This window comes from Embiotoca jacksoni, unplaced genomic scaffold, assembly GCF_022577435.1.
Source record: "Embiotoca jacksoni isolate LCO1_2020_lvr unplaced genomic scaffold, fEmbJac1.0.p SCAF_14, whole genome shotgun sequence".
In the NCBI taxonomy this organism is placed as follows: Eukaryota; Metazoa; Chordata; class Actinopteri; family Embiotocidae; genus Embiotoca; species Embiotoca jacksoni.
In genome coordinates this window covers 1,075,065-1,101,650 of record NW_027185274.1, presented here as the reverse complement: position 1 = coordinate 1,101,650, position 26,586 = coordinate 1,075,065, and the positions used below count along the sequence as shown (strand labels likewise).

At 42.1% G+C, this 26,586-nt stretch overlaps 1 protein-coding gene across 1 annotated transcript in view; it reads right to left on the bottom strand.

The window, feature by feature from the left end:
• The window catches only part of LOC138197493 (alpha-2-macroglobulin-like), a 31,835-nt gene extending 5,499 nt beyond the window's left edge, over nt 1-26,336 (bottom strand). Inside the window, exons 1-35 of the mRNA XM_069148369.1 lie at nt 26,257-26,336; nt 25,424-25,604; nt 25,127-25,283; nt 24,136-24,188; nt 23,421-23,441; nt 22,280-22,445; nt 22,113-22,197; nt 21,908-22,019; nt 19,691-19,759; nt 18,872-18,920; nt 18,667-18,776; nt 18,428-18,595; nt 17,943-18,071; nt 16,908-16,971; nt 16,489-16,634; nt 14,440-14,589; nt 12,808-12,882; nt 12,558-12,648; nt 12,373-12,478; nt 10,196-10,421; nt 8,460-8,586; nt 8,116-8,237; nt 7,973-8,024; nt 7,104-7,187; nt 6,687-6,863; nt 6,235-6,310; nt 5,727-5,883; nt 5,119-5,193; nt 4,701-4,863; nt 4,438-4,625; nt 3,163-3,375; nt 1,874-1,998; nt 1,702-1,792; nt 1,527-1,595; nt 1,334-1,439 (exon numbers count right to left, since the gene is read on the bottom strand). Of these exons, the coding sequence (XP_069004470.1) occupies nt 1,334-1,439; nt 1,527-1,595; nt 1,702-1,792; nt 1,874-1,998; nt 3,163-3,375; nt 4,438-4,625; nt 4,701-4,863; nt 5,119-5,193; nt 5,727-5,883; nt 6,235-6,310; nt 6,687-6,863; nt 7,104-7,187; nt 7,973-8,024; nt 8,116-8,237; nt 8,460-8,586; nt 10,196-10,421; nt 12,373-12,478; nt 12,558-12,648; nt 12,808-12,882; nt 14,440-14,589; nt 16,489-16,634; nt 16,908-16,971; nt 17,943-18,071; nt 18,428-18,595; nt 18,667-18,776; nt 18,872-18,920; nt 19,691-19,759; nt 21,908-22,019; nt 22,113-22,197; nt 22,280-22,445; nt 23,421-23,441; nt 24,136-24,188; nt 25,127-25,283; nt 25,424-25,604; nt 26,257-26,336 (4,063 nt within the window). The remainder of the gene's footprint in view (nt 1-1,333; nt 1,440-1,526; nt 1,596-1,701; nt 1,793-1,873; nt 1,999-3,162; nt 3,376-4,437; nt 4,626-4,700; nt 4,864-5,118; nt 5,194-5,726; nt 5,884-6,234; nt 6,311-6,686; nt 6,864-7,103; nt 7,188-7,972; nt 8,025-8,115; nt 8,238-8,459; nt 8,587-10,195; nt 10,422-12,372; nt 12,479-12,557; nt 12,649-12,807; nt 12,883-14,439; nt 14,590-16,488; nt 16,635-16,907; nt 16,972-17,942; nt 18,072-18,427; nt 18,596-18,666; nt 18,777-18,871; nt 18,921-19,690; nt 19,760-21,907; nt 22,020-22,112; nt 22,198-22,279; nt 22,446-23,420; nt 23,442-24,135; nt 24,189-25,126; nt 25,284-25,423; nt 25,605-26,256) is intronic.
• Between the last annotated feature and the right edge of the window lie 250 nt (nt 26,337-26,586).

Below are 26,586 nucleotides of genomic sequence, written 5' to 3'. Positions count from 1 at the left end.
ACCTTTAACATGCTTGTCTACCATTTTCTTTCTAATCTCCTGAGACAACTCTCTCCTTAGCTTTCTGTGGTCCATGTTCAGTGTGGTACACACCATGATACCAAACAGCACAGTGATTACGTTTCACCCTTTAAATAGGCAGACTGACTGATTACAAGTTTGAAGACACCTGTGATGATAATTAGAGGACACACCTTAGTTTAACATGTCCCTATGGTCAAATTATTTTCAATCTTTTTTAGGGGTACCATCATTTTTGTCCAGGCCATTTTCATTAGTTTGTTTTTTAAAATGATTCTGTTGAACCACAATTCAAAAGCAATGTCAGATTTTCATTAGTTTAATTTTCAGTAAATGTTTATTTATTATTACTTTTGTCAGTTTCAAGTTATTTCAGTGACCATTGTGTTTTTTTTTTTCTTTAACGGAAGGGTACCAACAATTTTGTCCACGAGTGTATATGTTCATGACTCATTTTGATTTTTTTGATTTGATTTTATACACTTTATTAATCCCTAAGGGGAAATTTCTTCACTACAGCAGGGGGGGCTCTCAGGGGGGAGCTACTGCAGCAGGCTGCCACTAGCGCGGCACCAGGTAACCTGACCTGAGGTGCATGTTTTTGGATGATGGGAGGAAGCCGGAGAACCCGGAGAGAACCCACGCAAGCACAGGGAGAACATGCAAACTCTGCACAGAAAGGCCCAGGACCGGATTCGAACCCAGAACCTTTTTTGCTGTGAGGTGACAGTGCTAACCACTGCACCACCGTGCCACCCAATGATAAAGAGATTTACCTGGTCATGTTTATTCATCTTAATAAACATGCAGATATACATGTATCTTCATAAGAAGGCTGTGAGCATTTAATAAATGGTTTATAACCAACTATAAATGTGACTGTAATATTTTAAGAACATTTCCATTGTTTATGAAAGTACAGTAATCTGTAAACGGTTTCAGCTTCTAATTAGACACATTCCTACACTGTTGTCATTCACGACCTGTTTACACATCAGCCTCAACTTATGGCTGTACACAGGAGAGGTTATAGTTGATTGTATTTGCATTAATAAACATGTGTACCTGTTAATAAGTGCAATACAATGTGTTTATAAAAATATCATAAAGCTGTCTCTAACTCTGTATTTTCCCTTAAACTTCATTTAATGTAGCTTAATTCATTAAATTTGAGTCAAAGTAGGTGTAGTATGTGTAGGATGAAGGTTTTGAAGTTGTCTCATTGAAAGATTAAATACAAATTGAACTTTTGTAACTGTTCTGTTTGTTGTACCGAGGAACAACGTGTGTGCTGTGTGATTGAGGGTGTTACTTGGCTGGTAGTAGTCGTAGATCTTGACCACGGCTGGCTTCAGGTTCTGCACCGGGAGCTCCTGTACGAGCACTAAGCGGTGGGGGATGACGAGGCCCTGCGGTAACTGAACACAACAGCAAAACAGACAACAGAGTCAGTAACACAATCAAAAAGCATCATGTAGCGTTTCTCCACTGTGAATCCCTCTCACCTCCCGTAAGTACACCAGGACGTGATCTTCCTTTTGTTCAACACGATCCACCTGCGGGGCACCTTTGAGCTGCGAGGAGACGATATTCAGGTGGATTATCATCACTGTCACCATGACGACACCAATAACTGACACAAACTTCCCTACTGTGGTTAATATCAGTGTTGTGAGTTACCGTCTTCAAAGACTCTGAGTCTGGGACAAACCCAGAGAGGACTTTGATGTCCAGGATCACCATGTTCGTGCTGTTCTCCTCTCCACTGTACCTGATAGCGCAGACACACTGTCAGTCCTTCGTATTATTTCGTATTGTTTCTGTGACAGAGGACGGCTTGTTGATCACTTACAGGGACCTCAGATTCAGGGTGAGTCTGGGTCTCTCAGAGGTGAAGGAGCAGTTGACCACTGGATCCACCTCCACGCTGAGAGTGGTGACATCAGCAGGAGTTGGGATGTTGTAGTGGAAAGAAATCTGGAAAACAGGAAACCAGTAAAGGTTTAGTATTCATTAAAAAACAAAACATTATTTCCCCCCCCCCCGCAGGCTGGATTTTGTAAACATTGCTTTATGAATGTGCTGATTGGGATTTAATTTCCACATTAGCCGCATTTCTACTGAGACAGATCTCTGTTCCAATCAGCGTTGTCTTACAGGACCACAGAGAGCTTCTTTCAGATTCTCTACCAGTTGTGATGATGATGTATTTGATGATGCACATACAGTAGATTTGTACAGCACAATTGGGACGTCTGAAAGTTAACAGCAGAAAAGAGTGGATTATATTTTATGCAGCAACTGACAAGTGCAGTCGGGTTCGGTCGTCGGGAGAATCAGCTGCACTAGAGGAGTGGGCGTGGCTACAGCTACAAGAGCATGGCCAGCTCTCCACTTACACCTCCACAATGGTAACCACAGCTCTAGTTTAGGTTTGGTTGTATACACTTATACTCATCCAACATGCTTTACACAACTGATGCCTAACACTTTCACACTCCACATTAATTTTAGAGTATTTTAAAATAAACTAATTTGGCATTAAACTTTGTTTCTGTGTGTAGACTCCTTCTTTATCACAACCCTGAGCCAAGTTATTCCTTTCAAAAGTAACTGAATTAGTAATTGATGAACCTCTCATCACCCCTGTTTCCATCTGCAGACATTGCCGAGGTTGCAGCCCCAACACTTGCAAAAACACCCCTCTAATCGGGGTCTTGGTCCCGACCTCCTCCACCTAACCGACTGTACTGCTCTGAGAGTTTACGGGCTTCACGTCGGTGAGCATTGAGGTGCGGGGTCCCTGCCCGGTGACACCCGGTCCTGGTCCACCACTCAGAAGCTGAACCTCGGCGCGGTGCGGCGGCTTCACCTTGACCGCTCTCCGTGTGTCACCAGGTACCAAAACTCTCCTTCGTCCTCCAGAGCAGGGCAGGCACGACATTAGGCGGAATAATCAACATTTATCCACCATAGTCTGCACCTTCCCATTAATATTTATACATGACAAAGGTAACGGCCCACTTATATTTTAGTAAACGCATAGTGATATCTAAATTGAAAGAGATATTAGTTACATTAGTAGTAACTACCAAATATAGTGGAATTACAGCGTTACTCCCGACACTGATGTTCACTGACCTGCACTGAAGCACACGTGGTGCCCGTCACCTCCAGACTGTACTTTCCTGTCACGGCCGGCAGCATCGTCTCTTGGTAGAGCAGCTTGTTGTCCTGATTCACCTCAAACGTCAGCTGTCCACTGGGAGACTGGACCTTCACGGTGCTGGAGCCCGTTGGACTGAACACCAGAGTGGAGTAGAGGGACAGAGCCTGCAGGGCCACCACCGTGTCCTGCAACACCCAGTAGGAAGATCACTAGAATGACATCTTACTGCTGCGTTTTCTGTCCTTTGGTTGTATGAGTGTGTTCCAGATTGGGAAAACCGATGATATTGTAGTGTATAATCCTCTGTCAGTGATCTGTTTAAAGGCGTGATCAAACTTTAAAGATGCAAAATATGATCAAAAATTAAAAAATGTCCCCTTGGGGATTAATAAAGTAACTACCTAACCTAACCTAACCTAACCAAAGATCAAAGATAAACTACTTATTCTTTCATCTTAGGCCTCTGAGTACTAAAGAAACTGGTAGATTATTCTCAGCTCTTATGTCTCTGTTATGTCTCTAAGTCTTAAACATAACATTAGATTCAAAATGCCTGTTGTGATCTTATTTTTCATATTGAGTAAAATGTTGGTCAATTAAAGTGTCTAAAAATAAGTTACATGCATTGACATCAATTATCTGGGAGACATCAGCACAGTGGAGAGCTAGTGTGGCAGCAGGTTCAAGAGCAGGTCACGCGTCCCACACGGTATGGAAACCCCATAAAAATGATATATTAAATGAAATGTGGTTATACAATGAAAGACACCCCAAAGCATGGGCATCAGTTGATATCCAATGGGACGATCTTTTGACATACCATCAGGTGTGGTTAATGATGAGTTTTTGAAAGGCCTATGTAAATGACAGTGAGAAGTTGAGGATAAAAAGGTTTTTTTTTTGGAGGATCTTTTCCATGGAAACCAACACTCAGAACTCTGCCAGCCTGCAAGTATTTTATTGTTGGTCTCATTTGTCAAGAAACTTTACCACCAGTGGATTAAAAGTTGTTTGAATAATTCAGAGACTGCTGACCGAGCCTGGTTGCTTGGAAGCTTATTTGAATAATAGTTTGAGTCCACATGTCATGACATCAAGCCACACCTATTTTTAGCGTGCAGTGGGCAGCATCAGGGTGTCAGATCTCATTTAATGCAGTCCACACAACCAGACTGCAAACAGAAAAGCTGCATCTCTCTACCAATAAATATAGACCAGCAGCATGCAGCTTTAAGGCCGGTCGGTACCTGTGTGGAGGAGAAGCCTCCGTATGAGTTCTGCTGCCCCGTCAGCCACCTGACGATGCCGGTGGTGTAGCTCAGGTCTTCAGCTGTAGGCGAGGCACTGAGTTTGGCCATCATCACATAAGAGCTGATCTCCGCAGACAGAGAGGCTGATGGTTCTTTTGCTGTCTGAGACCAGTAGAGGAAACTCCCTGAAAACAGACACAACACAGGTTACATTCACAGTAATGATGCCTGAGATGATTTCCTTCAGCAGGATGACTCACCTTGTCTGATTGCGACGGTGTCGAGGTGCTGCAGGAGTTGAGCCCGGGTCTCCATGTCTCCTGCCAGGGTGAAGACGTACGCCAGCAGAGCCGTAGTGTAGGTGTTGCCGAAGTTTCCAATGGACTCCTTCAGGCACGACAGGCTCCTCCTCAGCACAGGATTCTACAAAATTAAAATGTTACAACAAATAATCTCACAAGTGATCTCAAATTATTTTACTGAAATCAAACATAGCAGGTTTATTCTATTTTACAGTGATTTTTCTGGGGACAAATAAATACATAAAAAAAAAAAAAACTTTACTTCACTCTCAATGCCACGCTGGGAGTGTACGTTACTGTCAACAGTTTGTCTGTCTGTTGTGTTTCTGTGTTGTTCTGCAAACACAGTGAGTGAATCACGACGGAGTCTACTCACAGACGCTGACACGTTCATCTCCAAAAACGCAGCGGTGATGTACGCACTGAGAGTCACCTCATCTGAAACACCACCCTGTAGAGAAGAAGCATGACAGCGATCGACAGGAATCTTCATCTTGATCTGGAGCTCAAACGGACCGGTGGGGTCGTCACCGCAGCTCCTGCTGATCCTGCTGATCCCATCAAGCTTTAAAAGCTCTCAGTGGATTCTGGTCTTTTGCTCCCACCGTCATTAAAAGCATAAACTGCTGGTTTTCAGATCATTAGATCACACAAGATGACTGTACACAAAGGAGAACTGAGCCAGCTCCATCTCAAATCAGCTACTGTGAATTTATTACATACGGATTTGGTTAGTAAATAAATGGCGAACTTCAAAATTCATTTGATTTTGAGAAATTAAAGGGAAGGTGAGAGGACATTTTAAGTTTTTACCACATAAAGAGAAAAGTCTTCATTCATCTGCTGCAAGTACCCCGCTCTCCTACATAGTCCTTGTTTAATACACAGCTTTTATACATTAAACATCACTACTGCGGTGACTGTTGCTGTTTCTACTGGAGGTGTACACACAGTACTCAGCCCCATCAGGCGCTTCGCTCCTACCTTCATTCTGTTGTGGAAGAGTTTTCCTGACAGCTGAAAACAGCCATTTTGTTGTTGTTTGCCAATCAGCCAAGTCTTTGACTGTTCAATCTTTGTTGGGTCAATATAGACGAAAGACTGCGCTTTGACAAAGGATCTCAGCACAAAAGCAGTCAGCCTGAGGAAACACAAAACAAGATTTGTCATTTCTAACCAGATTTGATTTATTTTTTCTTTAAAGAGCTGCAAATAGAAGCGGTTTGTATTAGGTGAGATCAAAACGTTCTGAGACTGTTTCTGTGATGTGCTGCTCTCTTTCATTCTCTCTCTGTATCTCTCCTCTGTGTCAGTGTGTTGGAAGAAAAAAAAAAAAAAGAAAAAAAAACTACACTGAGCCACAATAAGTGAGCATTCCCAGTACTGTTAATGTTATTACTTCCACATGTGTGTTTCCTTCTTTAACAAGTCAAAAGGTGAAAACATCCCACATACACATCATGTTGTGATTGAGTTTCAGGACCGTCCTCACCAAGTGTTCCCGGGTCCTGCTCCGAATGTGCTGTAAGCACCGTCACCGTCCTTGTAGTTCAGCTGTCTCTGGTAGCCTGCGTGACCAGGAAACATGCTTTTCATGAAACGAGGTGCATTGTGGAAGGCACACAGAGGATTTCTTTACATTCTCAGTTTTATACTCTAATGTAATCGTTTATGCTGCTTTAATTTTTCTTATGTTTGTGTGCTTTTAGTTCTTCTCGCCTAAACTCTCAGGGCTACTTCTCATCTTTGTTTCCTTTGCATTTGTATACACGGTGTAGAAAAAGTTCATTTAAGAGTAGAAACAAACCTGCACACTGAAAAAAACCTCTTAGGTTAAGTTCCTGGAATCAGAAAGCGACTTTTGTCCCATATTCCGAAGTCTAAATATCTATATAATGTACAAGATTCTTTTTCACTCCAATAATAAAGCAAACAAAGACTTGCCACTGGTCAGGAAGCTGTAAGCCCTTTCCTTGATGGCTGAGGTGAGCTGCTGTGTGTTGTCCAGGAACTGGAGGATGTAGATGTTGGGGGCCAGAAGGGCTATATTCTGCTCCCCACATCCATATGGCATCCTCAAAAGTCCGTCAAAGTTCTTCAGGGCCCGGCCGAGGATTTCGCCTGCATGAGAACATCACGTGACTAAACTGACCAAAAAAAAGCCTTCTTTAAGAGACTTCCCTTGTTTTAAGGAAGCTCGGAGTGGGTCAGAAACTATGAAAGCTGTCGCCTACAGAATGTCCCCCACAAAAACTCAAGAATTTCTACTCCACGTCTTCCTCCATCAAACACAAGGCAAAGTGCTACAAAAACACTAAGCAGAAAAGAGAACTCTGATGTCAGATCAGTCTATCAGTTTACCCAGCACTGATACTGAAGCTCGGGCAGATCCATTGATCACGTTCTCAGGGAGTTGAAGCTCTGCTTCTTCTGTCAATGCAGCTCCTGAAAACAGAGAAAAACAAAACAGTGTGACAAGTGGGTTTGTCTCTTTGATTGTGGTCCATGATGTGATCAAAAAGCTTTTAAAGTGAAGTCAAAGAAATGAATGTTAGGAGTTCACACTTCTGGCAGTGGAAAAAGACCTAGAACTGGAGCTGGTCCCCTGGTGCCACCTGTGTGTGGCTGCTTCCTGTGTGTGTGTGTGTGTGTGTGTGTGTGTGTGTGTGTGTGTGTGTGTGTGTGTGTGTGTGTGTGTGTGTGTGTGTGTGCGCACATAGGACGGTTCAAAGTAAAAACAACAAATTTCCCCACGGGGATCTAAAGAGTTCCTCAAAAATAAACAATCAAACAATCCATCCTCGCATTAAGAGCTGTTAAATTGCAGCATTATAATGTTGATGTTTACTATAGCACCATGATCTGTTAAATCATTAACTATGGAGTCCAACTATAGTCAGATTTACCTGTGCTACCTGTGATGTTATGGTTCTATTAATTTACACCATCACACAGAGTTGCAGCTGTGCTATCTTTAGCCTGGATCATGTGCTTGAATTATTAGTGTTTGTTTAACGTTACATTTATCCACGGTTGTAATTGGTCAGATGCTGCAAACCCCGCCTCTTGAACACACGTTGAAAAAACTCTGGTTTGACTTAGTGAATTGATAACCACCGTCATGTGATCAATTAGCGTGATCATGTGTGTTAGGTTTAGTTAAGCCTGATGACAGAGATATGTCCTGTTCAACCTGCTTTACAGGACAGACAGGTCGAAGCCATACAGACCTTTCGGGCAGAGCAGCCAGTTGTTGGTCTTTGTCATTTCTGTTCCTTCAGCCTGAGACGAAAGAGGCATAAAATTATTTAATTTCACATCCAAACAAGGTAATAGTGAATGTTCTTTCTCTTCTTGTTATTCAGACACAAACCTTTACTAAGACAGCTCGTGTGACCACGTCAATGCGACCTCTGTCCGGCACACTCACAATCTCATTATCGCATAAAGTATGAGAGGCCACCGCCTCGGCACGCACCGACACATTCACAACCCCTGAAAGAAATAGTTCTTCTTCAGGAGGAGGACAGTGGATGTCGGTCACAGATGTATTTTTACAGGACACGTGGACAATAGAAGGTTACATACTATGAAAACTATTACTAGTAATGAAGTCATGTCCTGTCAGTTGTTTATCTCGGGGCCGTCTGATGTGTTGATGATGAGATTTTTCTTATTTAATTACTGATATCTGGAGGATAATGCTGTGAAGCTCACCAACAGCTGTGGGGGTCATGGTCCAGCTGAGGGTCTTGCGCTCGTTGCCACACAGGCATGATGTGTACTGGTCACCAGAGAGGGGGGTGAGGGTGTAATCTGAGGAGGGGGCTGGAGTCACAGTGACCTGTTCAAGAGACACAATCAAACAATCAAAAAAACACTTCAACATTTTGAGTTTGATACCGCTCTCATGTCTGCGACCTTCTGTAAGAAATAACGCACTGATATTGATGGGAAACCACGGTAGCCGAGTTCAATAGTGAATAAGGTTGCATTGCCATCCTTTGACAAGAGCCTCAACACCAGATCCTGGTACTTGACTTTCTTCAGTTGGTGAGAGATGGCCAGCATGTCCTCTCAGGGCAACTGTGAGTTTGGCTACTAAGATGTGTTTGTGCCCCTGGATAGGAGAACCATGTCTGGTCGGAGTGAGGTTGCTGCCACCTCCTCTGGAAAGACAAGCTTCCTCTTTAGGTCCACTTGCATCTCCCAGTTGGAAGCTCGCTGCAAAATGGAAGGCACGTTCTTGGAAGTTGTTCTTGCCCCTGCAGTCTTATCTCCTTCCAAATTTGGGTGGTGGTGCCTGGTGTCTGTTGGCTTTGACCCTCCGCTAGTCCACCCAATTGGCAATCTCCATAAGGACTTTGTCGTGCCTCCACCTGTATCGGCCTACCCCCAGTACTTTGGGATATCCGGTCAAGATGTGATACAGCATGGAGTGCAGTTCTCATGCAAGGATGGGGAGCAAAGGTATTAACAGGGCAAGGAGATGAGAGATTGTTGTTCACTACTCAGCGGAGCTTTTTGAAGTGATGCTTGTGAACCTAAATGCATTTGTTTGAAACTGTTGCTATTATTGTACCTGAGACCCCGGCTCTTGTGTCACAATAATTTACCTGACACTAGCCGTCCTTGACAGACCACCCCGACGATCTCCTTATTTTCCAGTGCACTTCTGCTTCCATCACTGCTTCCTGGGGGCTTCCACTTCCTGCCGCACTTGATGGTCTTTGTTGGTGCATCGGAAGTTCTCATCATCGGACGGATGCAGCGTGCTGACGGTTCTTGCCTTGGTGGCTTTCAACTCTTCCTTCCACTGATGAAACTGGTAAGCGGAGCATGGAGGTCTTTCTGTAAAGGTTGACCGAGCTGAACCGAGCTAGGGGACAGCCAGCCATTTTCGTGCAGTCTCTCCACTGCTTCCACTTGAGTCGTGGGGAAAGTCGTACAGCAGGGATGGCTGTTGCGGTCTGGCTATGATGCTGTACTGGAGGCACCACACCTTAAACCTTCCAAGCAGCTCGCTGATGTGAATTGCCTTGAGCCAGATGTTTAGTTGAGCCGTGATGTCTTTAGGGTTGCCGCTGTCCTTCAGGGTGCCGTCATCATGCTTTCCAGGGCATCGGATCCCTTGTTCTTGAATCGTTGCAATCTCAGAACCTTGAATGCTGAAGATGTTTTGTGTCAGAACACAAACACAGATTTTTGTGGTTGTGTTTATTGTTTTTTTTTCCTCCTTTATTGTGCTGTATTAGAAGTTATTACAACTGGCCTTGTTTTAGTTGGTAAAAAAACATTCATCCTAATAATCATTTCATGACTATTTCACATACAGTGCCTGTTGGCATTTCTTCCCCTCCTTGGAAGACTTCTTTGAATATTTAGTGAAAAAGAAATCATGTATTTTTTCAACACCTAAATATGTGAGTAGTATTGCGAGTGTAAACTGATACCATGATGCAGCTGGTCAGGTAGTTGAAGGTGGTCGCCTTCAGCTCAAACTGTTCCCCCCGGATGATGGAGTAGGGCAGGGTGAGCTCGAGGAAGAACGGCTGGAAGACGGTGAGCTTTTCACGAGGAGCCAAACCGAAACCCTGAGGGGACAAACAGAAAATCTCCGTCTCCCAGGTGGTGATGGTGTCCGGGACGGTGAGGGACACGTCCTTCGTTCCAGACGCTCTGAATCAGCACACACACACACACACACACACACACACACACACACACACACACACACACACACACACACACACACGTGAGTTAGGAAAATGTTCTGTTATATGATCCAGATCAAATTATTGAATGTGCTTAGAATCTGTGTGAATGCAAAAGTCAGAAGATTGCAGCAATACTTTGAATTCTTAAGTGTTTTCTGTTATAATCTTTGTTTTACAGAACACACTTTATAGAAAGTTAGAAAAATGTTTTCTAACTTTAAGTCGGATCATTGAAGTGAGGCTCCAGTGAGCGAGGATGCATTGTTAATTGCAGGGATCTTGAACTCCTCTCCAGCACTTCTGGATGCGCCAGATTCATGCATGTGATTCATGTGCCTATTTAATTGTATATTCACGTGATGTAGGCTATGTGTTAATTTTCATAAAGAACAGGGAAGTGAGATCCGATTGGTCGCTGGAGATAATGCTGTGAACTGCTGTGACGGATGTTAACGCCAGGTGTGTCCAGACTTGGGGCGCACTGTCTACCTGCCGTGTGCGTTAATTGTGTGTGTATCAACACCTGCTGCCTGTCAGCAGCCTGTCAGCTGCGGTGCTGCGGCTGCAGGTCCTACCATTGACTGGATGAGGTTCTCTTTGATAATGGCCATCAGAATGGCATTTTTGAGGTCTGACAAGAGATGAGTTGTAAACAGACACATGGTTTTTGTTTATCTTCGTATGGAGCGAGACACACAGACACTCACAGACACTCACAGACACACACTCGCAGAGACACACACTCGCAGAGACACACAGACACACAGAGACTCACAGAGACTCACAGCGACTCACAGACATACAGACACACACACACACACACACACACACACACACACACGCGCGCGAGCGCACACACACACACACACTTACAGACTCACAGACACTCACAGACACTTACAGACACTCACAGAGACACTCAGTTACTCACAGACACTCAGAGACACACACAGAGACTCACAGAGACTCACAGACACTTACAGACACACAGACACTCACAGAGACACTCAGTTACTCACAGACACTCACAGACACTCAAAGAGACACACAGACACTTACAGACACACACAGAGACTCACAGAGACTCACAGACACACAGACACTCACAGACACAGACACTCACACTGTGACAGAAGAGAGATACAGAGAGGGAGAGAGAACAGCGTAGACAACCCCGACCTTCACCTGGTAAAGTGTCTACATGGCATAATTAGAGTCTACGCTGGGTTTTTTTCTATGATTATACCGTAACAATGTGATCAAAGATTGTTTCTCTGTATATTTTAGGTGGAAACTGTTCGCAGCACCGTCCAATCTAAGCATGAGCTGCAGCTGAGACACACGTGTCAGTAGGCAGTGTGGGTGCTCTGATCTGTTAATGTAGATGCCAAAATGAAATGACGCCATGCAGGCAGTGTGTTCCAGGCCGAGTCCTGCTGCAGGTTTGACAGTTTCCAGAGTTCAACTCGTCAGACACACAGTGCACAAACATTTACTCTAAATTTATCTTAAGTGTTGGAAAAAGAGTAATCAACTTTGACTGTAAATAGCTCAAATAAAAGTGGAAATTTGACCACTCATCATTTCTTCTTTGCATTATTGAAGCCAAAGGTATTTCATATTTGAAAGCCAGCCCTGCAATAAAAATAATTTGTTAAATACTTCAAACTTAAATCATTCTAATAATAAAATCAGGCTATGAAGTCAAATTCGTGTATGAAATCAGGCCGCTAAAAAAACATCCCAGGGGGCTTTTTGTTGCCAGTGTGTCCACAAATGTTTGTGGAATTGCTGAACCTGATGCAGGTCTGTCATGGTAGAAAGAAGCACACTCTGTTGATATTAAATGCCTTTTAGAATGAGTGTGTGAGCCTATAAATAACATCATATGAAAGCTTGAGAGAGAAGCTCACCCCGTTTCTACCAGGTCCCAAATCCAAGTCTCAGGGAAAAAAGAGCGGATTGTCTCTATCGGCTTCTCTATTGTGTTCGTCGTCAAGGATTTCGTCACAAGAAAAGCTGGAAAAACACAATGCACTTTAGCTCAAACTATCCTGATTAACAATGGACATGGTTCACTGGACTCAAAAAGTCTCACAATTCCGGGGGTAACTGGAGATCATTCTCCTGTCATCGGTAATCGTTTCACGCGGCAACAACCAATTTGTTGCCATCTTCAGCCCAAAGTTCTATATAAACGAGAAAAATATAAATTGTGACTGCAAAAGAAGATGGACAGTAACATCAGTGATGCAGTTGATCATGCAGCAAAAGAATTTTGAAAACTGGTGCACGATAAACATGTTTTTAAATGAAAAAATAAATAAGTGGCTCTTTTCTTATCTCACATTAAAAAGAGTTTCAGGATCCTGAACTTCTCTTGGAACACCGGATAATTTCTTGACGGGCAGCACGTCAAATATCTGAAATGACAGATTCCAACATGCATTAATTATGAGTCTTAAGACATAAACTTAATTAAACATGCACATCAGAATGTCCTTTAAACAGTTCCATTATATGAACAATGAACGATGAAAATACAAAGTCTGCTAAAGAGATTAACTTTCTTTGGTGTGTGTGCTGCTGTCTGCAGGTGTGTTTATTGATAATACCAGTAGGATTTACCACAATTAGCACCAGGACAGTAAAACGATCTACAGTTTGATTCATGTTGTTTTCCATCTCTCTCTCTCTACGTTTTCTGTCAGTTCTGATCTTGAAGGCAAGGTGGCGCCGTGCTAGTGGCAGCCTGTTGCACCAGCTCCCGGTGTGTGTTTTCATTTTCAGACTTTTTCCCTTTTTTCTTTTTTTTCCTGTGTTGTATTTTTCTATATTGTATCTTTTTACCTGTATTTTAATTCTGGGATATTTATTGCTTTTACCCTGTATCTTTGCATGCTGCTGTAGCAGAAAAATGTCCCCCTTGTGTGATCAATAAAGTCTGTCTGTCTGTCTGTCTGTCTATCTAAAGGTATTATTGATTTACCTTATTATTGTTATAATTATTATTAGGTATTAAAACAAACACCTACACAAATAAAACAATATCTATGTACACAGGCCTTTATGTAGTGTCTCATAAGGTTGAGGCTCCACCTAGTGGTACGCAAAAACCTTCCTGAAAGGCCGAACACTTGCAATCCATACAAATGTCTTTTCATTCCTTTTTAAAACAGATAACTGCTTTTACATACACACATCACAATAACGTGACATAAAAGTAAATTGTTAATCATGGAAATACTTTAGAAAATAAACATAGGACAAATATTTGCCTGTAGGAGGGAGATTCACAAAGTTCAGAGAGTGTTCCTGTTGTGCAGCACAGTGATGTGCACAGAGCAGGGAGAAGATCTAAATATTGGAAGTAAGTATTCCATGTCACATCACTTGATCAACATCAGCAACTAAGTGACATTCACTTTCGTGACTGCTGGTATGTGCGCTTGTCACCATGGAGTTGAGCAGAGGCCGCACTTGAAATTTGGTGTCAAACTCCTGGAATTAGAAACAAAGATCTACAACAATGAATCAATGAGCCTGGCGAGGTGTTTTGGGAGGTTTTCGCATTTCGAAAGGGGCAGAACGTCTCTGTGTAAGAACGAAGAGGATGCGTCAGGTCAGGAGAGCAACCACGTGGGTTTCCTTTGACATTCGTAAGGTTGTGCACCATGAATCCATCCCCCAGCGTCAGACTGTCAACGCTGAGTATTACTGTGATGTTTGGAGGCGCCTGAGGGAAAAGATTCCCTGCAGATTACCTCAGCTGCAGCACAATGGCACCTCATTGGTTAAAATAAACATCAGAAAAAGATCATAGAAAAACACAAGTGTGTTTTCTGGTTTGACTTTTAGAATATGACTTTGGACCTGACCTAACCTGACTTGGCTCATTTTTTGACCAAACTTCTTCTATCTTAGCGAGTTGGTCATCTCGTTATTATTATTGCCTGCTTTCTGATATTTCCTGCAGTTACCTTGTCTGCAGTCAGAGTATTCTGCGGTTCCTTGATGAGGACACTCTGGTCCACAATGTTCACGCCACACAGAGAGTTCGGCTGGGCCGTCAGCTTCATGGTGGTGTCCTCTCCTGGGACGACTAAGGACGGTAAGAACTCCAGCCCCACCTGACACACACACACACACACACACACACACACACACACACACACACACACACACACACACACACACACACACACACACACACAGCGGTAAACCTATGACACTGTAGTTAGTCATCTGACGACATCCCATTTCATCTCAGCAGTCTGTTCATCAAAGTAATCGCATGCATAAGTTCAAATGTTCACGCTAAAAGGTTGTAGGTAGCTAAAACCCCTATTTTTGGATTGTAGTTAATCATGTTAAAAAATACAAACAGAGTGATCCAAAACATCTTAGATGACAGTAATGCGCATGTGTTGCAGGGTGAAGCAATAACTTATATTTGCATTTGTCTTGTCATGATGGATCTTGATCAGTAGCCTGGCATTGCTCCACTGAGGATTGTTTCCAGTCGTTGCATCCAAATGGGCGGTGACCTCCAGGTAATGTTGAAACTATTGGAGCAGCCTTCAACCAATCAGCATTGACCACCATATACCGTATGTTGTGCACCAAAACTCGACCACCACCACCACCACCATTGTTGGAACGTGAGCGTCATCACACTGTGCCACCTGCTGATTGGTCCGCCCTTCAGAGAGACTGGGCAAACCGTGATGAACACAGGCTTTTCAGACGATAATCACAGAGAAGACTGACACGGTGAGTGACAGTTGGGCAGACAACGGCTTCATGAGCAGAGGGCGCACATCAAACTTTGTGTCAAAACTCAAGAAATCGGCAACAGAGATTCCTGAAATGCTTCATAAAGCAATAAACTGGGTGAAGTGTTTTCAGTGACATTCACGTTTCAAGATAAGAGACATGAACAGAACATTACTGTCCACAACAGAAGAAGGCAGATCAGATCAGGAGGGCGACTGGGTGTTGTTGTTTTTTATACATTTTGACATCCCCGGGGTCGGACTGTCAAGTTCTACATTTGACGTTCTGAAGCGTCAGTGGGAAAACATGCGGTAGAAACGACCTGAATTGTGACGGGATGCCACTTTGGTCCTCCAACATGACAACATGGCTGCTCACAGCACATTGAAAATGAGCATGTTTCAACCAGAGGGCAACCAGCAGTGACGTCGCCCATGGGTTTGTGAACGGCTGTTATGAAGCCTCCAGTTCGGATTTTGTCCGGCGCCAGTTTGCTAGTCCCGAACGGTTTGGAGTCAGTAGTGACCATATTTGGACGAGCTGAGGGGTGTGTGAACGGTGGATCTGACTGATCTGATTGGAAACCAGGCGATGCTACAACCCGCCCACCGAAAGGCGTAACCTGACTGCTCCACAGGCCTGTCAATCAAACAGACACACCTCCAAAAACACAGCTTTTTGAAATGTATTTAATAATAATTGACAGGATTATTTTCAGATGGATGGCCAGAAAATTAATAAGAAGCAGCGACTTTGGCGAACAACACTGAGATAACTCGTGGAGAAATTTTATTGACTGAGAATTTGATGAGACTAGTTGAATGGGAGTCTATGGAGCCGGAGGCTTTTTGGAACCAACCTCTAGTGGCACTCGGTGGAACTGCAGCTTAACTTAGTTCCGCATCTTTCAGAGCCGGAAGCTACGTCCACTTTTATATACAGTCTGTGGTTTCAACACAATCACTGCTCCACACCCCCTCTACTCATCAGATTTGTCTCCCTGTGACTTCTTTCTGTTCTCCAAAAATGTAAGACAAAATTTGATGTAAACTCTCAAGTTTCAGGTCTGTGGTGAAGTTGTAAATGTGCTCGACCAGTGATCATAAAAATGTGTGTTTGATCAAAGTGCTGTCACTTGAAATGCTTACACACAAAGTTTATTGCCTTCCTCCTGCTCTATGAGCTATGAGCATCGCTGCGCTGCGCTCTGAACTTTCGATCGACCCTCGTATCGTACATCTTCTCACACTGACCTGGTGACTGAAGCATTTCTCAGTGGTGAAGTCGGCGCTGTGGGAGATCATGTTCTCACTGGGGAGGATGGCGTAAGCCACGACCTGGACTTCTGGTGCCATCTCCGGAGACACCCTCAACTGAAAGGAGACCTCGCCCTTTTTCACTGAAACAGCAAAGCAAACAAACAATAAGGCAGCATTTAAAGTGCCTTTGGCTGGACACACGTGAGATGAAAAATGACTTTTAATTTGACTACATTGTTGTTAAATGCTGAAGTAAGTTGACATTTTGTATCTTTTAACAGACTGAAAATCAGTGTAAAAATTTAGATGTCAAAACTTTCTTGTCCCGAATTCCAAAGACTTCTCAGTCTTTCTTTATTATCTAAAACAACACAAGCTACAGCTAAACTCATTAACGAAGCTAGTTAACGCACCTTCTCGATTCGCCACATCTACCGTTTTGAATCCGTGGAAGATGATGGTTCCTCTGGACAAGACCTGCAGAGGTAAAGATAAAAATAATTCAAACAATCTGCCTATCAACCCTGTTCAGCTAAAACACAGATTTTAGCTGTTGCAGCTGTTGTGATCCAGTGAATAATTCATGATCATAGGTCCCTGTAACCAAAATGCATTTGAGCTACAATAGTGGCTCTGATTAATTTATTGATTATTTATTTTATTTATTTCACCAAACTCTGTTATCTCCACAAATTCAACGAGATAAATAGTTTACCACCATGGAAGATACTCTGTTTACTACCTTGTTCAGCACATAAATGTATTTATGGCATGCTAAGGACAGCCTGACCTATAATGAGATTATTCACTGAATATCAACATATTGACCCGAAACATGCTTATTAAACACTTGTTACCAAGATATGTAATGCTTTCAGGGTATTTCAAGGTTCAAAACTAAACTATTTAAAGTCCAAAATTACTTTAGTGCATTGAAACAGTAAACTTTGCTGAGAATGTAATAATTAAAAATAAGTATAAACACACACACACACACACACACACACACACACACACACACACACACAATATAATACTTAGTATTGGACATAATGATACAGATATCTCTGTTAGGCCAATATCGGCCACTAATGCTAACATTTGCTAATTAGCACTAAACACTGCTGAGGTTAGTTTCACAGGTATTTGGTTCAATATTCAATATCGGACTAATAAAATGTCAGATTTAGTAATGGTGCTGGAAAAGTTCAAGTTCATCGAAGTGATTATATTTCATCCTGAGGGGGACATACGAGTGTGTGTGTGTCTGATTTCATGGCAGTCCATTTAAACAGTTGAGACACTTAAAAGAGAAAATGTCAACCTCATGATGGTGCTAGAGGTAAACAATCATCAAAGTCACGAGAATTCATCCCTTTTGATACGTCAGTCAGCACAGATTGCTGCCGGCTGCCTGACTAAAAGCAGGCGACTTCACCACCACTCACCAAATACATGATGTCCATCGAGCCCCGCCTGTCTCTAGTAATGATGTACTGAATGAAGATGGTCTCCTCTGTGTCACAGCGAAGTCGCTCTACCCTCCTCTTCAGCATCAAAGAACTGGCCAATTTTCCCTGAGACGACGAGAACAAGTTGTGTTCTGCAGCCTTATAGCGTAATAGGGTTGACCCGTCTTTCACTTCCTGAGCCTGGATCATAGAGATGAATCACTGTTAAGAAACTCCATCTTATTCATTGTTATTGCATCACGTCTGTTTTCTATTCAGCGGCGAAGGGAAACATTTTGGAAATGACATTATAAGCACTATCAAGTGTATTCTCAGGGCTGCAAACAAATCCAACAAACAAGCACAGAAAACCTATTCTGCATTTCGACCAATCAGAGGGCAGATATTCTACAGCGCAAGTGACAAATGAAAAAGCACGTATCTTCTTGCGACCGCCAGAGATAACCTTAAGAATATCTTACTCTGAGTCTGACGTCCCCATGAAAGTTTGACGTGCTGAGAGAGAACGCTGCGACGCCATCTCGGTCAGTTGTGATGGTGTGTGACAGACCTGCTCCCCACTGTTGCCTGACTAACAGTTGGATCTCCATGTCATGGATCGGTGTGTTGTTGTAGTGAACTGCTTTCACCTGTTGGAGGCACAAAGTTGTATCATACAGAACACACACGGGTTCAGTCATCCTGTGTGAAAGTCACGTACTTTTCCTTCCACGTTGGATCCTGGGTCATAAATCTCCGGTGTCTCAATAAAGGACAACTTTCCAACAAAATGTGAAATCTTTACAGCTTTCTCTTGTGAGTGTGAAATGCCTGCAAGAAAAGCTTCCATATTACAACAATGTGTGGGTTCAAAAAAAGTGGTTTAGTCATTTTGAAAATATAATGGATAGTAATCTACGACTTGCCTGTTCCATGCTCTTTCACTTTGGCCCTGAGGAGAAGTTGATCTTCATGCTTGGGAATACCCTGGAGTTAAACAAAGAGTTGGCTTTTGGGAGTTTAATTTCTAATTAGACTACAGCTTGTGTTCAGAGAGACTCTTTGGCAGAGTAATATTTCAGTGTTCATTCGCTGAGTGTTGAGGAGCATGATTCAACACCACTCCCGGTGTTTACTGTGCAGCTTTGTTGCCATATTAGCATTTCCCAGCATGCCTTAGTTATGTCTTTGTAACTTTTGAGAATAAAGCAACCAAATAAAATCTAAGTGATGGGCAGAAATTATGATATTATATTAATTATGATAATTATAATGATAAATAAAATGGGGCTATCATTCAAAACCATAAGTGTACAAGGCAGGAATGTAACATATATACTAATCAGTCATTACATGTTGCACACTACATATAATCACACTGCATGTATTTGTTCAATATGAATTTGTGATGAATATGTTATCATGTAGTCAGTATTACCTAAAACCTTTTTAATGTGATGAAATTTTAACTCCATAAATGTCAAATAATTCACACTTTTAAGTGTTGACTGTCAACATTATGAAAAACTTCACGTTCAAACAACTCAAGGTTAAAGTAAAATTGTACTCTTCGTGGGAGTTGAGTTTTAACTTAAGTTCAGGTTCAACTTCAAGAAAAGTGTTAAAAGATTAACTTGTAAAGAGTTACTTTCACTCTGCTCTCCTAGTGAATTTGATGGTCTCACAAGCACAAGCAAATACAGTTGATTTGAACTCACCTGTTTTATCCAAGGATTTGAATTTGCTGTTCGGTAATTCAGTTTTGTGAATGTGGACATCTCGAAGGTAAACGTGGCACAGCCATTGTTGTTCATCTGGAAAGTAGAGGAGAAATGAATAACATGACATGATTGTGAGCGGGCGTCCTATGAAGTTATTACCATGTTTTACCATGTATGTAACCCAAACATGCTACAAACTAATACTGTAAATTGGAATTTTAAATTCAAGTAACAGCTGTTTTATGCTGTTCTTTTACAAATAAAAGAAAATAAACTGGGGAAACAACTCAAATACTTCATGCACTTTTAAAAATATTTGCAAAGGCAAGGGGAATTCCATCTGTTTTACATCAGTGTGTTTTCAGGTGTTGGTGGAGAGCTGCTGCGTATTAAGGGAGCTTTTAGCAGTCTTTAACAATAAACAAACCCATTGTTTTAGTTGTGGAGTTTCTTCTGTCTGAATCTGCACCGAGAAGCTGTTTAAATACTGTAGGGTGAAGGAGTCATTCTTTCCTCCTCTCGCTGTCTGGTGACACACCTGGGTGGTGTCTTCTTATATGCTTCATCAGAATGGAAGTATTGCCACTAGCTTAAGCAACATGTACTGCACAGTGCTCGCATAAAGTCTCCGTTTTATCCACCCCTTTTTTTCCGTATTCATCATAAGAAACACTGAACCTGTAATGCTCCCATACAGAAGGCTGAAACGACGGGGACTCTAACTGCACATTGTCGTATCCACTTACCATTTCCAAGACTGACCGACAGCTACTCTCCACACTTCATCCGTACCAACTGAGAAGTTGCACAGTTTTATTTTTTTTAAATCCTGGCTGCATCATTGCCTATTTCACATGGACCGAACCATACAGATATGGCCTGGACTGTGACCGGACAACCCAACGGGACGGACTTTTTACTTGGACCGTTCAACCCCCATTGTGTATGTGAAAAGCCCTTTTGTAGCGCCAGGCGAAGTTGCATAAAGTCTGATAAATGTCCTCAAGGTCTGTCATTTGAGTCCGTGTTGGTTGGGGTTGAAGACGACAAATTTAACAATAAAAATATCTGGGGGTGTGGTGTCAGAAACATGAGCTCCCATACAGAATACTTCTATAGTGATTCATGCTCCGGCTTAAAGCTTCACTAGCCACGACTAGCACAACACACCAGATGTGAGTTTAAACTGAGGCACCCGTTTTTGACAACGAAGCAGAACGCTTGACATAAAAACATTCACATCTCTGGATCTGCTGCACTGATTTTGATGCAGGTTTGCTGTCCATGAACCAGACAATGTTATCAGAGTGCCTTGTTTAATCTGTAGAGAACCTTTTCAATAACTTTCAAGTACTGATCTATGGGATGGAACCATGGGTGATGTTTTAGGCAGAGACACAATAGTCCTTTTTAAAACGAGGCAGGCAGGAGCAGATGCATGCCGGTTCCATTTCGGACATCGGGGGATGAAGTCGCGAGATTAAGGCAGCTGCAATTTTGGAGCCAGGCAGCTGCAGTTGCTCTCCACTGACTGTGCGGCCTCAAAGCATGATGGGAAACATCTGGCTCTCAGCTGATTGGTTCAGATGTTGCCGCAACAACACTTGCATTTTTTCCTCTGTATTTTACTATTTGTTTATTTTTGAAGTCTATTTTCTCTCATTTTACAGGGACAGGTTGCTTGCCTGATTTATTTACAGGTGCAAACTGATAGGCTGCAGATTTACATGAGAATTCATGTAAACTGGAGGTTGATCCATAAACACAGATCTCAGATCACCAGTTTAATATTGTAATAAGCTCCTCTGTCATAATTAAAACAATTAGAGACTGCATACAAACGGATATCCGAGTTGGAGAACATTTTATTAGATCGATATCAGCTCCAAAAGAGTTTTTCTCTGACTCCCTGTTCTGGTTCAGACTGCTGAAAACTGTCTGACTATCTGCCCCCGACTGCTGCTGCCTGCCCGCTTTCCAGGGGGAGTTAATCTCGAACGAGCCTATTGGGTGAAATCAGTGGGCCTCCCGTTCTCTCTGCATGATACACGTTTTCATTTTTCCATCTAAAGGAGTCCAAGCGGGGAGGAGGCTGGGCTAGACTGATAGATCAACGACAACTATCACAACACTGCTGACTTTTGACTAAACATCTCCAAGTATACATCCACATGAGCCCACGTTAGGGCTGGGTGGGATTGATGACGATCCAGAGATAACATTTGTTAGATGGTCCAATACCTGCACTGTCTTGATTTTGCACCTGGATGAACTGTTCCCGCGGAATGCACTATGTCCAACTCGGCAAATCTCCAGTTCAGCGCTGCCGAGAACAGGCTGTCTGTACGTATAACTGAGAGGAAAACGAAAGAAACGGGTTTGGCAAAATGAAGTTTTCAACTCCTACAAGTGTCACGTGCATAAAAATATAAAATCCACTACTTACTTTGCACATACGTTGGCTATTATTTCATCCAGTTCAATACTTATTTCATCAAATGCATCTATTTTGACATCAAACTTTGGCAAAACTGTGGAGAAAATGTGGTTGTTAGTCTTCTTCAGTTATTTAAAAATAAAAACCACTAACAGTAACAGAGGAACACAACTCACCATATTTCTCCACTTTAAAGCTGTGTAGTGTTTTCTTCCCATCGATGCTCACAATAACCGAGTATGTTCCTTCGTGGGCCTCAGAGTTCAAAGGGTGAGAGAGCTGCAGGATTTTACTGCTGGATGTTTCGTTCAGCCACTGTCCAATCCAGTTGTTCTTTGCATCCTGTTAGATCAAATAAACAGGAAGAACAATGGGGGACTTTGGAGACACAAACAGACTGAAAACATATTAAAGTCATGGTAAATTCATCCTGTTTAAGCATTTATAATCAGTCTGCAGTTGTTTATCTCACTCTGTAATGGAGTTGCAAACAGATGGGAGAACTGCAAGAAGAAGCCTTTAACATGTCACCTTTTAAGGGGTTAGTTAGGGTTAACGTTGGTACCAAACTGTTGCCTAGTTACACATCCACCAGCTACTAAGAAGCATCAGCATTTATTTGGAATCATGTTTTGACCCATTGACACTGTGGTTTTCACTCCATGAATATGTGTCTGTTCACTCTCCATTGGGAATCTTTTGCAGTCGTTTTAATTCTACTGGGCATAAACCTTCAGGTAATTTGAACCAATCAGGATGCGCCAAAACCAGCCGACACTCTGTCACCGCTGCAACAAAAAAAAAAACACTTTGGTAGTGGGGTTTTTTTCTGAGTACAGCATATTTTTTGGATCGTTTTAATGAACGCCAGCAGCTTGACGAGGTGCTGAGTGTTTATTCTGCACTGAATGTGATTTTTTTTTTCTGGTTGGCGAGAGTTGAAAAATATATTAATGCTGTGCACCAGCCGTCCAATCACAGTGAAGGAGGGGCGGTACAGACGCAGTTAACAACCGACACTGGTCGCTGATTGGTCCGCCCTTCAGAGTGGTTGTGCAAGCACTGTTACAAGCTGAATTTCCAGACTGTTATCACAGCAAAGAAAACTGAAGCTGTTGGCGCAGCCAGGCTTGTTTTTTCCGCCTGGTGAACACTGAATTTTATGTTTCTTTCAGGATCTGACAAAAGATGGACTGACAGGCCTAAAAGGAGAGCGGCAGTCATCAGATGGCCAGAAACACAAATAATCTTAGCAGTGATAACCTGCCAGACTTCAGCAGATTTAACACATTAGAGACATTAGGGTATAAGTCTTACCTCAATTGCAATGATGTTGTACTGGAAGAGGGAAAAAAATAAAGAGATTTGTTGTGAGTTGTTATAAGTGGCCCAAATGTTCACACATGAACAAAACTGGTTTGCGAACAACCTTTCACAAACATTTGATTATAAAAATTAAGAGTCCTCTGACTCGTGTGGGTGTAAATGTGCTTCAATCCGGCCGTATGATGACCTGCAAGACTTTCTTTCTGTTGTCAACGTTCAGTGATTAGCAGTATTTCCTTTGGTGACTGATTGCTCCTCAGTGTGCAGCCTCATACTGATCATTAAAACATACAGCCAACCATATGACTTGTGCAGCAGAGACCTTCAGTCATGATAGAGTTTAAATGTTTTAATAAGTTAGTACTCTTGTTTTTTTATGTTTTAAATTGAATTCTCTGCAACAAAATGTTTTAAAAAAAAAAAAACACACAAAAGAAACAATGTCACCGGTCAGAAGATGCATTGCATCATTCACACAAATATTTGAGGACCTTCAACTCATCACAGGCAGGTTTACGAGAAGGGGTTGGGATTGTACTACAGACCTTCAAGCGTAAACAGGGCGAGCTCTGACTCATTTATACAGACTGACAGGAGACATAGTTCAACTGCACCAGCTGATGTGTACACGGGCTCACTAACTGCGAATTTTTATTTGTTTTATTTTTTATGGGGTCTGGAAGAAGACGGAGGTTCAGACACTCACCAGCTGATGAGCAGGTCTCAACTTGGAGTCCAGTGTAACGACTCTGAAATGCACTGGCAGAAAAACGATGTTACATGAAGCATTCATGGAAATGTAAAGCAATGCTACGCATCCAAACAGGTAACGTAGCCCCACGACTAATTTACACCAAGTGAGGTTTGACACTGATATCAAACTTTCAAAACTTTTGGGAGGTAAAAACACAAGTTATATGGTTGAATTTATGAAAACTCAATCAGCATTTCCAAAAAATTTTGTTCAGTAAAGCACAAATTTAACAAAGGACTGTAGCTACATTCCCTCGTGGGCACTGCAGAATTAAACACGTTTTGAATTCTCTCATGTTGGAATATTGCTATATTTATTTCTTTGAAATAAAATAGCTTGATTTATTACCTTGATTTTTTACCTTCATGACTTGCTGGAGGTGTGCTGGTTCACACTAACTACATTAAGAGCTGACCATCTACAGCTGTGCATCTCAAAGTACATTGGAATATTTAACCCGTTACGTTCTCAAAGCAAAACAACATATCCATTAGTTTTTTGTGTTGCCCTACTTTTAGCCAGCAATAACAATATTATATTTCCTGTCACTGCCTCAAAACAAAAGCCAGACCACAGAGCCTTCTGTCAATTAGATCACGTTATGAGCAGTAATGCATGCATCATTTTAGTGTAACTGTCTTGTGCACGTGCAGGTAATTTGAATCCTGTGTGGGAAAGGCAGTAACAATGAGAGGGAGTGCACGCTATATAGAGACAATTAGAGTAAATACTGTTTGATATAATTGTATATAATTTAATATAATTGTAAATAATGAGTATTGCAAAAAGAATATGACCATTGACAGTAGAATATATGTAATAACTGATCTCTCTGGTGTCACTACTGAAGCAATATAAGCACACCACTAATTCAACAATAAATGTTAGTAAATAAAATAATGATCAAGGGTTTGTTCCCTGTCTTCCTCGTTCCAATAGTTACCCGTTTGTCCGGGGAGGTAGATCGGTTTATCTGTCTGGATGAATGCCATCGGTCGATACACTCGGATCATGACTTTTCTGACTTCTTTTGAGTAAAACGTGTCGCCTCGTACCTCCACCTCAAACTTCTGCACCTCCTCATCCTGTACTAAAGGAACCTGTGACACAAAAATATTTTAGACATCAGCCAAAGGAGCGACTTATTGTTTCTTTTCAGTGTACATTCATCTACAATCTATTTTGTATCTGTTATAAATTAGTCAAATACAAATGAGTTGTGTTTGTCTGGACAGCGGACCTGAAATTCAGTGCAGGTATGAAACTGTGTGTCAGATGTCTCCTGCAGAAGAATTGTTTTTTTATTTTTGGACACCAGAGAGACAGTCATGACCAGAATCTTGTTGGCCTGCAGGAGACTCGTACAGAATTTGGTCTGAGCTCCGGCTTCGAGGACGGCAGGTATTGTCACCATATACAACCTGCAGACACAGAAACACAGACACTACTGCTTTCAAAACAACCTCCTCAAATGCACACAACCAGTGTATTCTTTCCCTCAGTGCCCTGCGGTCCACTGTGTGCTGTGTTTCCTTGCCAAGTTAGAGTTTATCCCTGTTCACCCTTAACCCTCGTGTTGTTCTTGGGTCAAAATGACCCGCAACTGTGTTCAACCAAGTTCTATTTTATTTTCATATTTTTTGGGACCATTGGTGACAAGGAGGCTGTGAGGGTTTCTTTAAAGAATGATGACCAATGATCCCAAAAAATATAAAAATATAGAAATAAAATAGAACTTGGTTGAACACAGCTGCGGGTCATTTTGACCCGAGGACAACAGGAGGGTTAAAAGCTTGCGTTGATTTTCTGACACAATTACAACTGCCTGAGCACTTTAGATGAAGCCACACATTAAAATCAAACAGCTTGCGCCCTTTTTGAAGCGTCATTTATGCAATTTTACAATTATAGATTTCAGAAAAATGTGCTTTCTTGAATTTCCTTAATATTTTTCAATGTACATTGGATATATTTCATGTTTATACTGTCTTAACTAGCACACATCATAAAAATGACTACATGAAAGCTACGTGCTGTTGTTGAATTTCTTTTAGACAGTACAGGTAAACTTACGGTTTTGCCAACAGTCGTCCAACAAGCATCCAGATGAGGCAGAAGACCAGCGTCCATGTTTGACTCCCTGACAGACCCATGACTGACTGAGACGAGCCTCAGAGTGTCTCTTTACCTTTGCTTTCAGATCCACCTCATTTGACCCAGTATACTTGAAGGCAGATCATCTGTATGTACTTCATCTGTCAATCATTGATAGACAGCTGTCTGTAACTACACCAGTTTTGATAATATATAATCCTTCTGAATATATATATACAGTGGGTACGGAAAGTATTCAGACCCCTTTAAAATTTTCACTCTTTGTTTCATTGCAGCCATTTGCTAAAA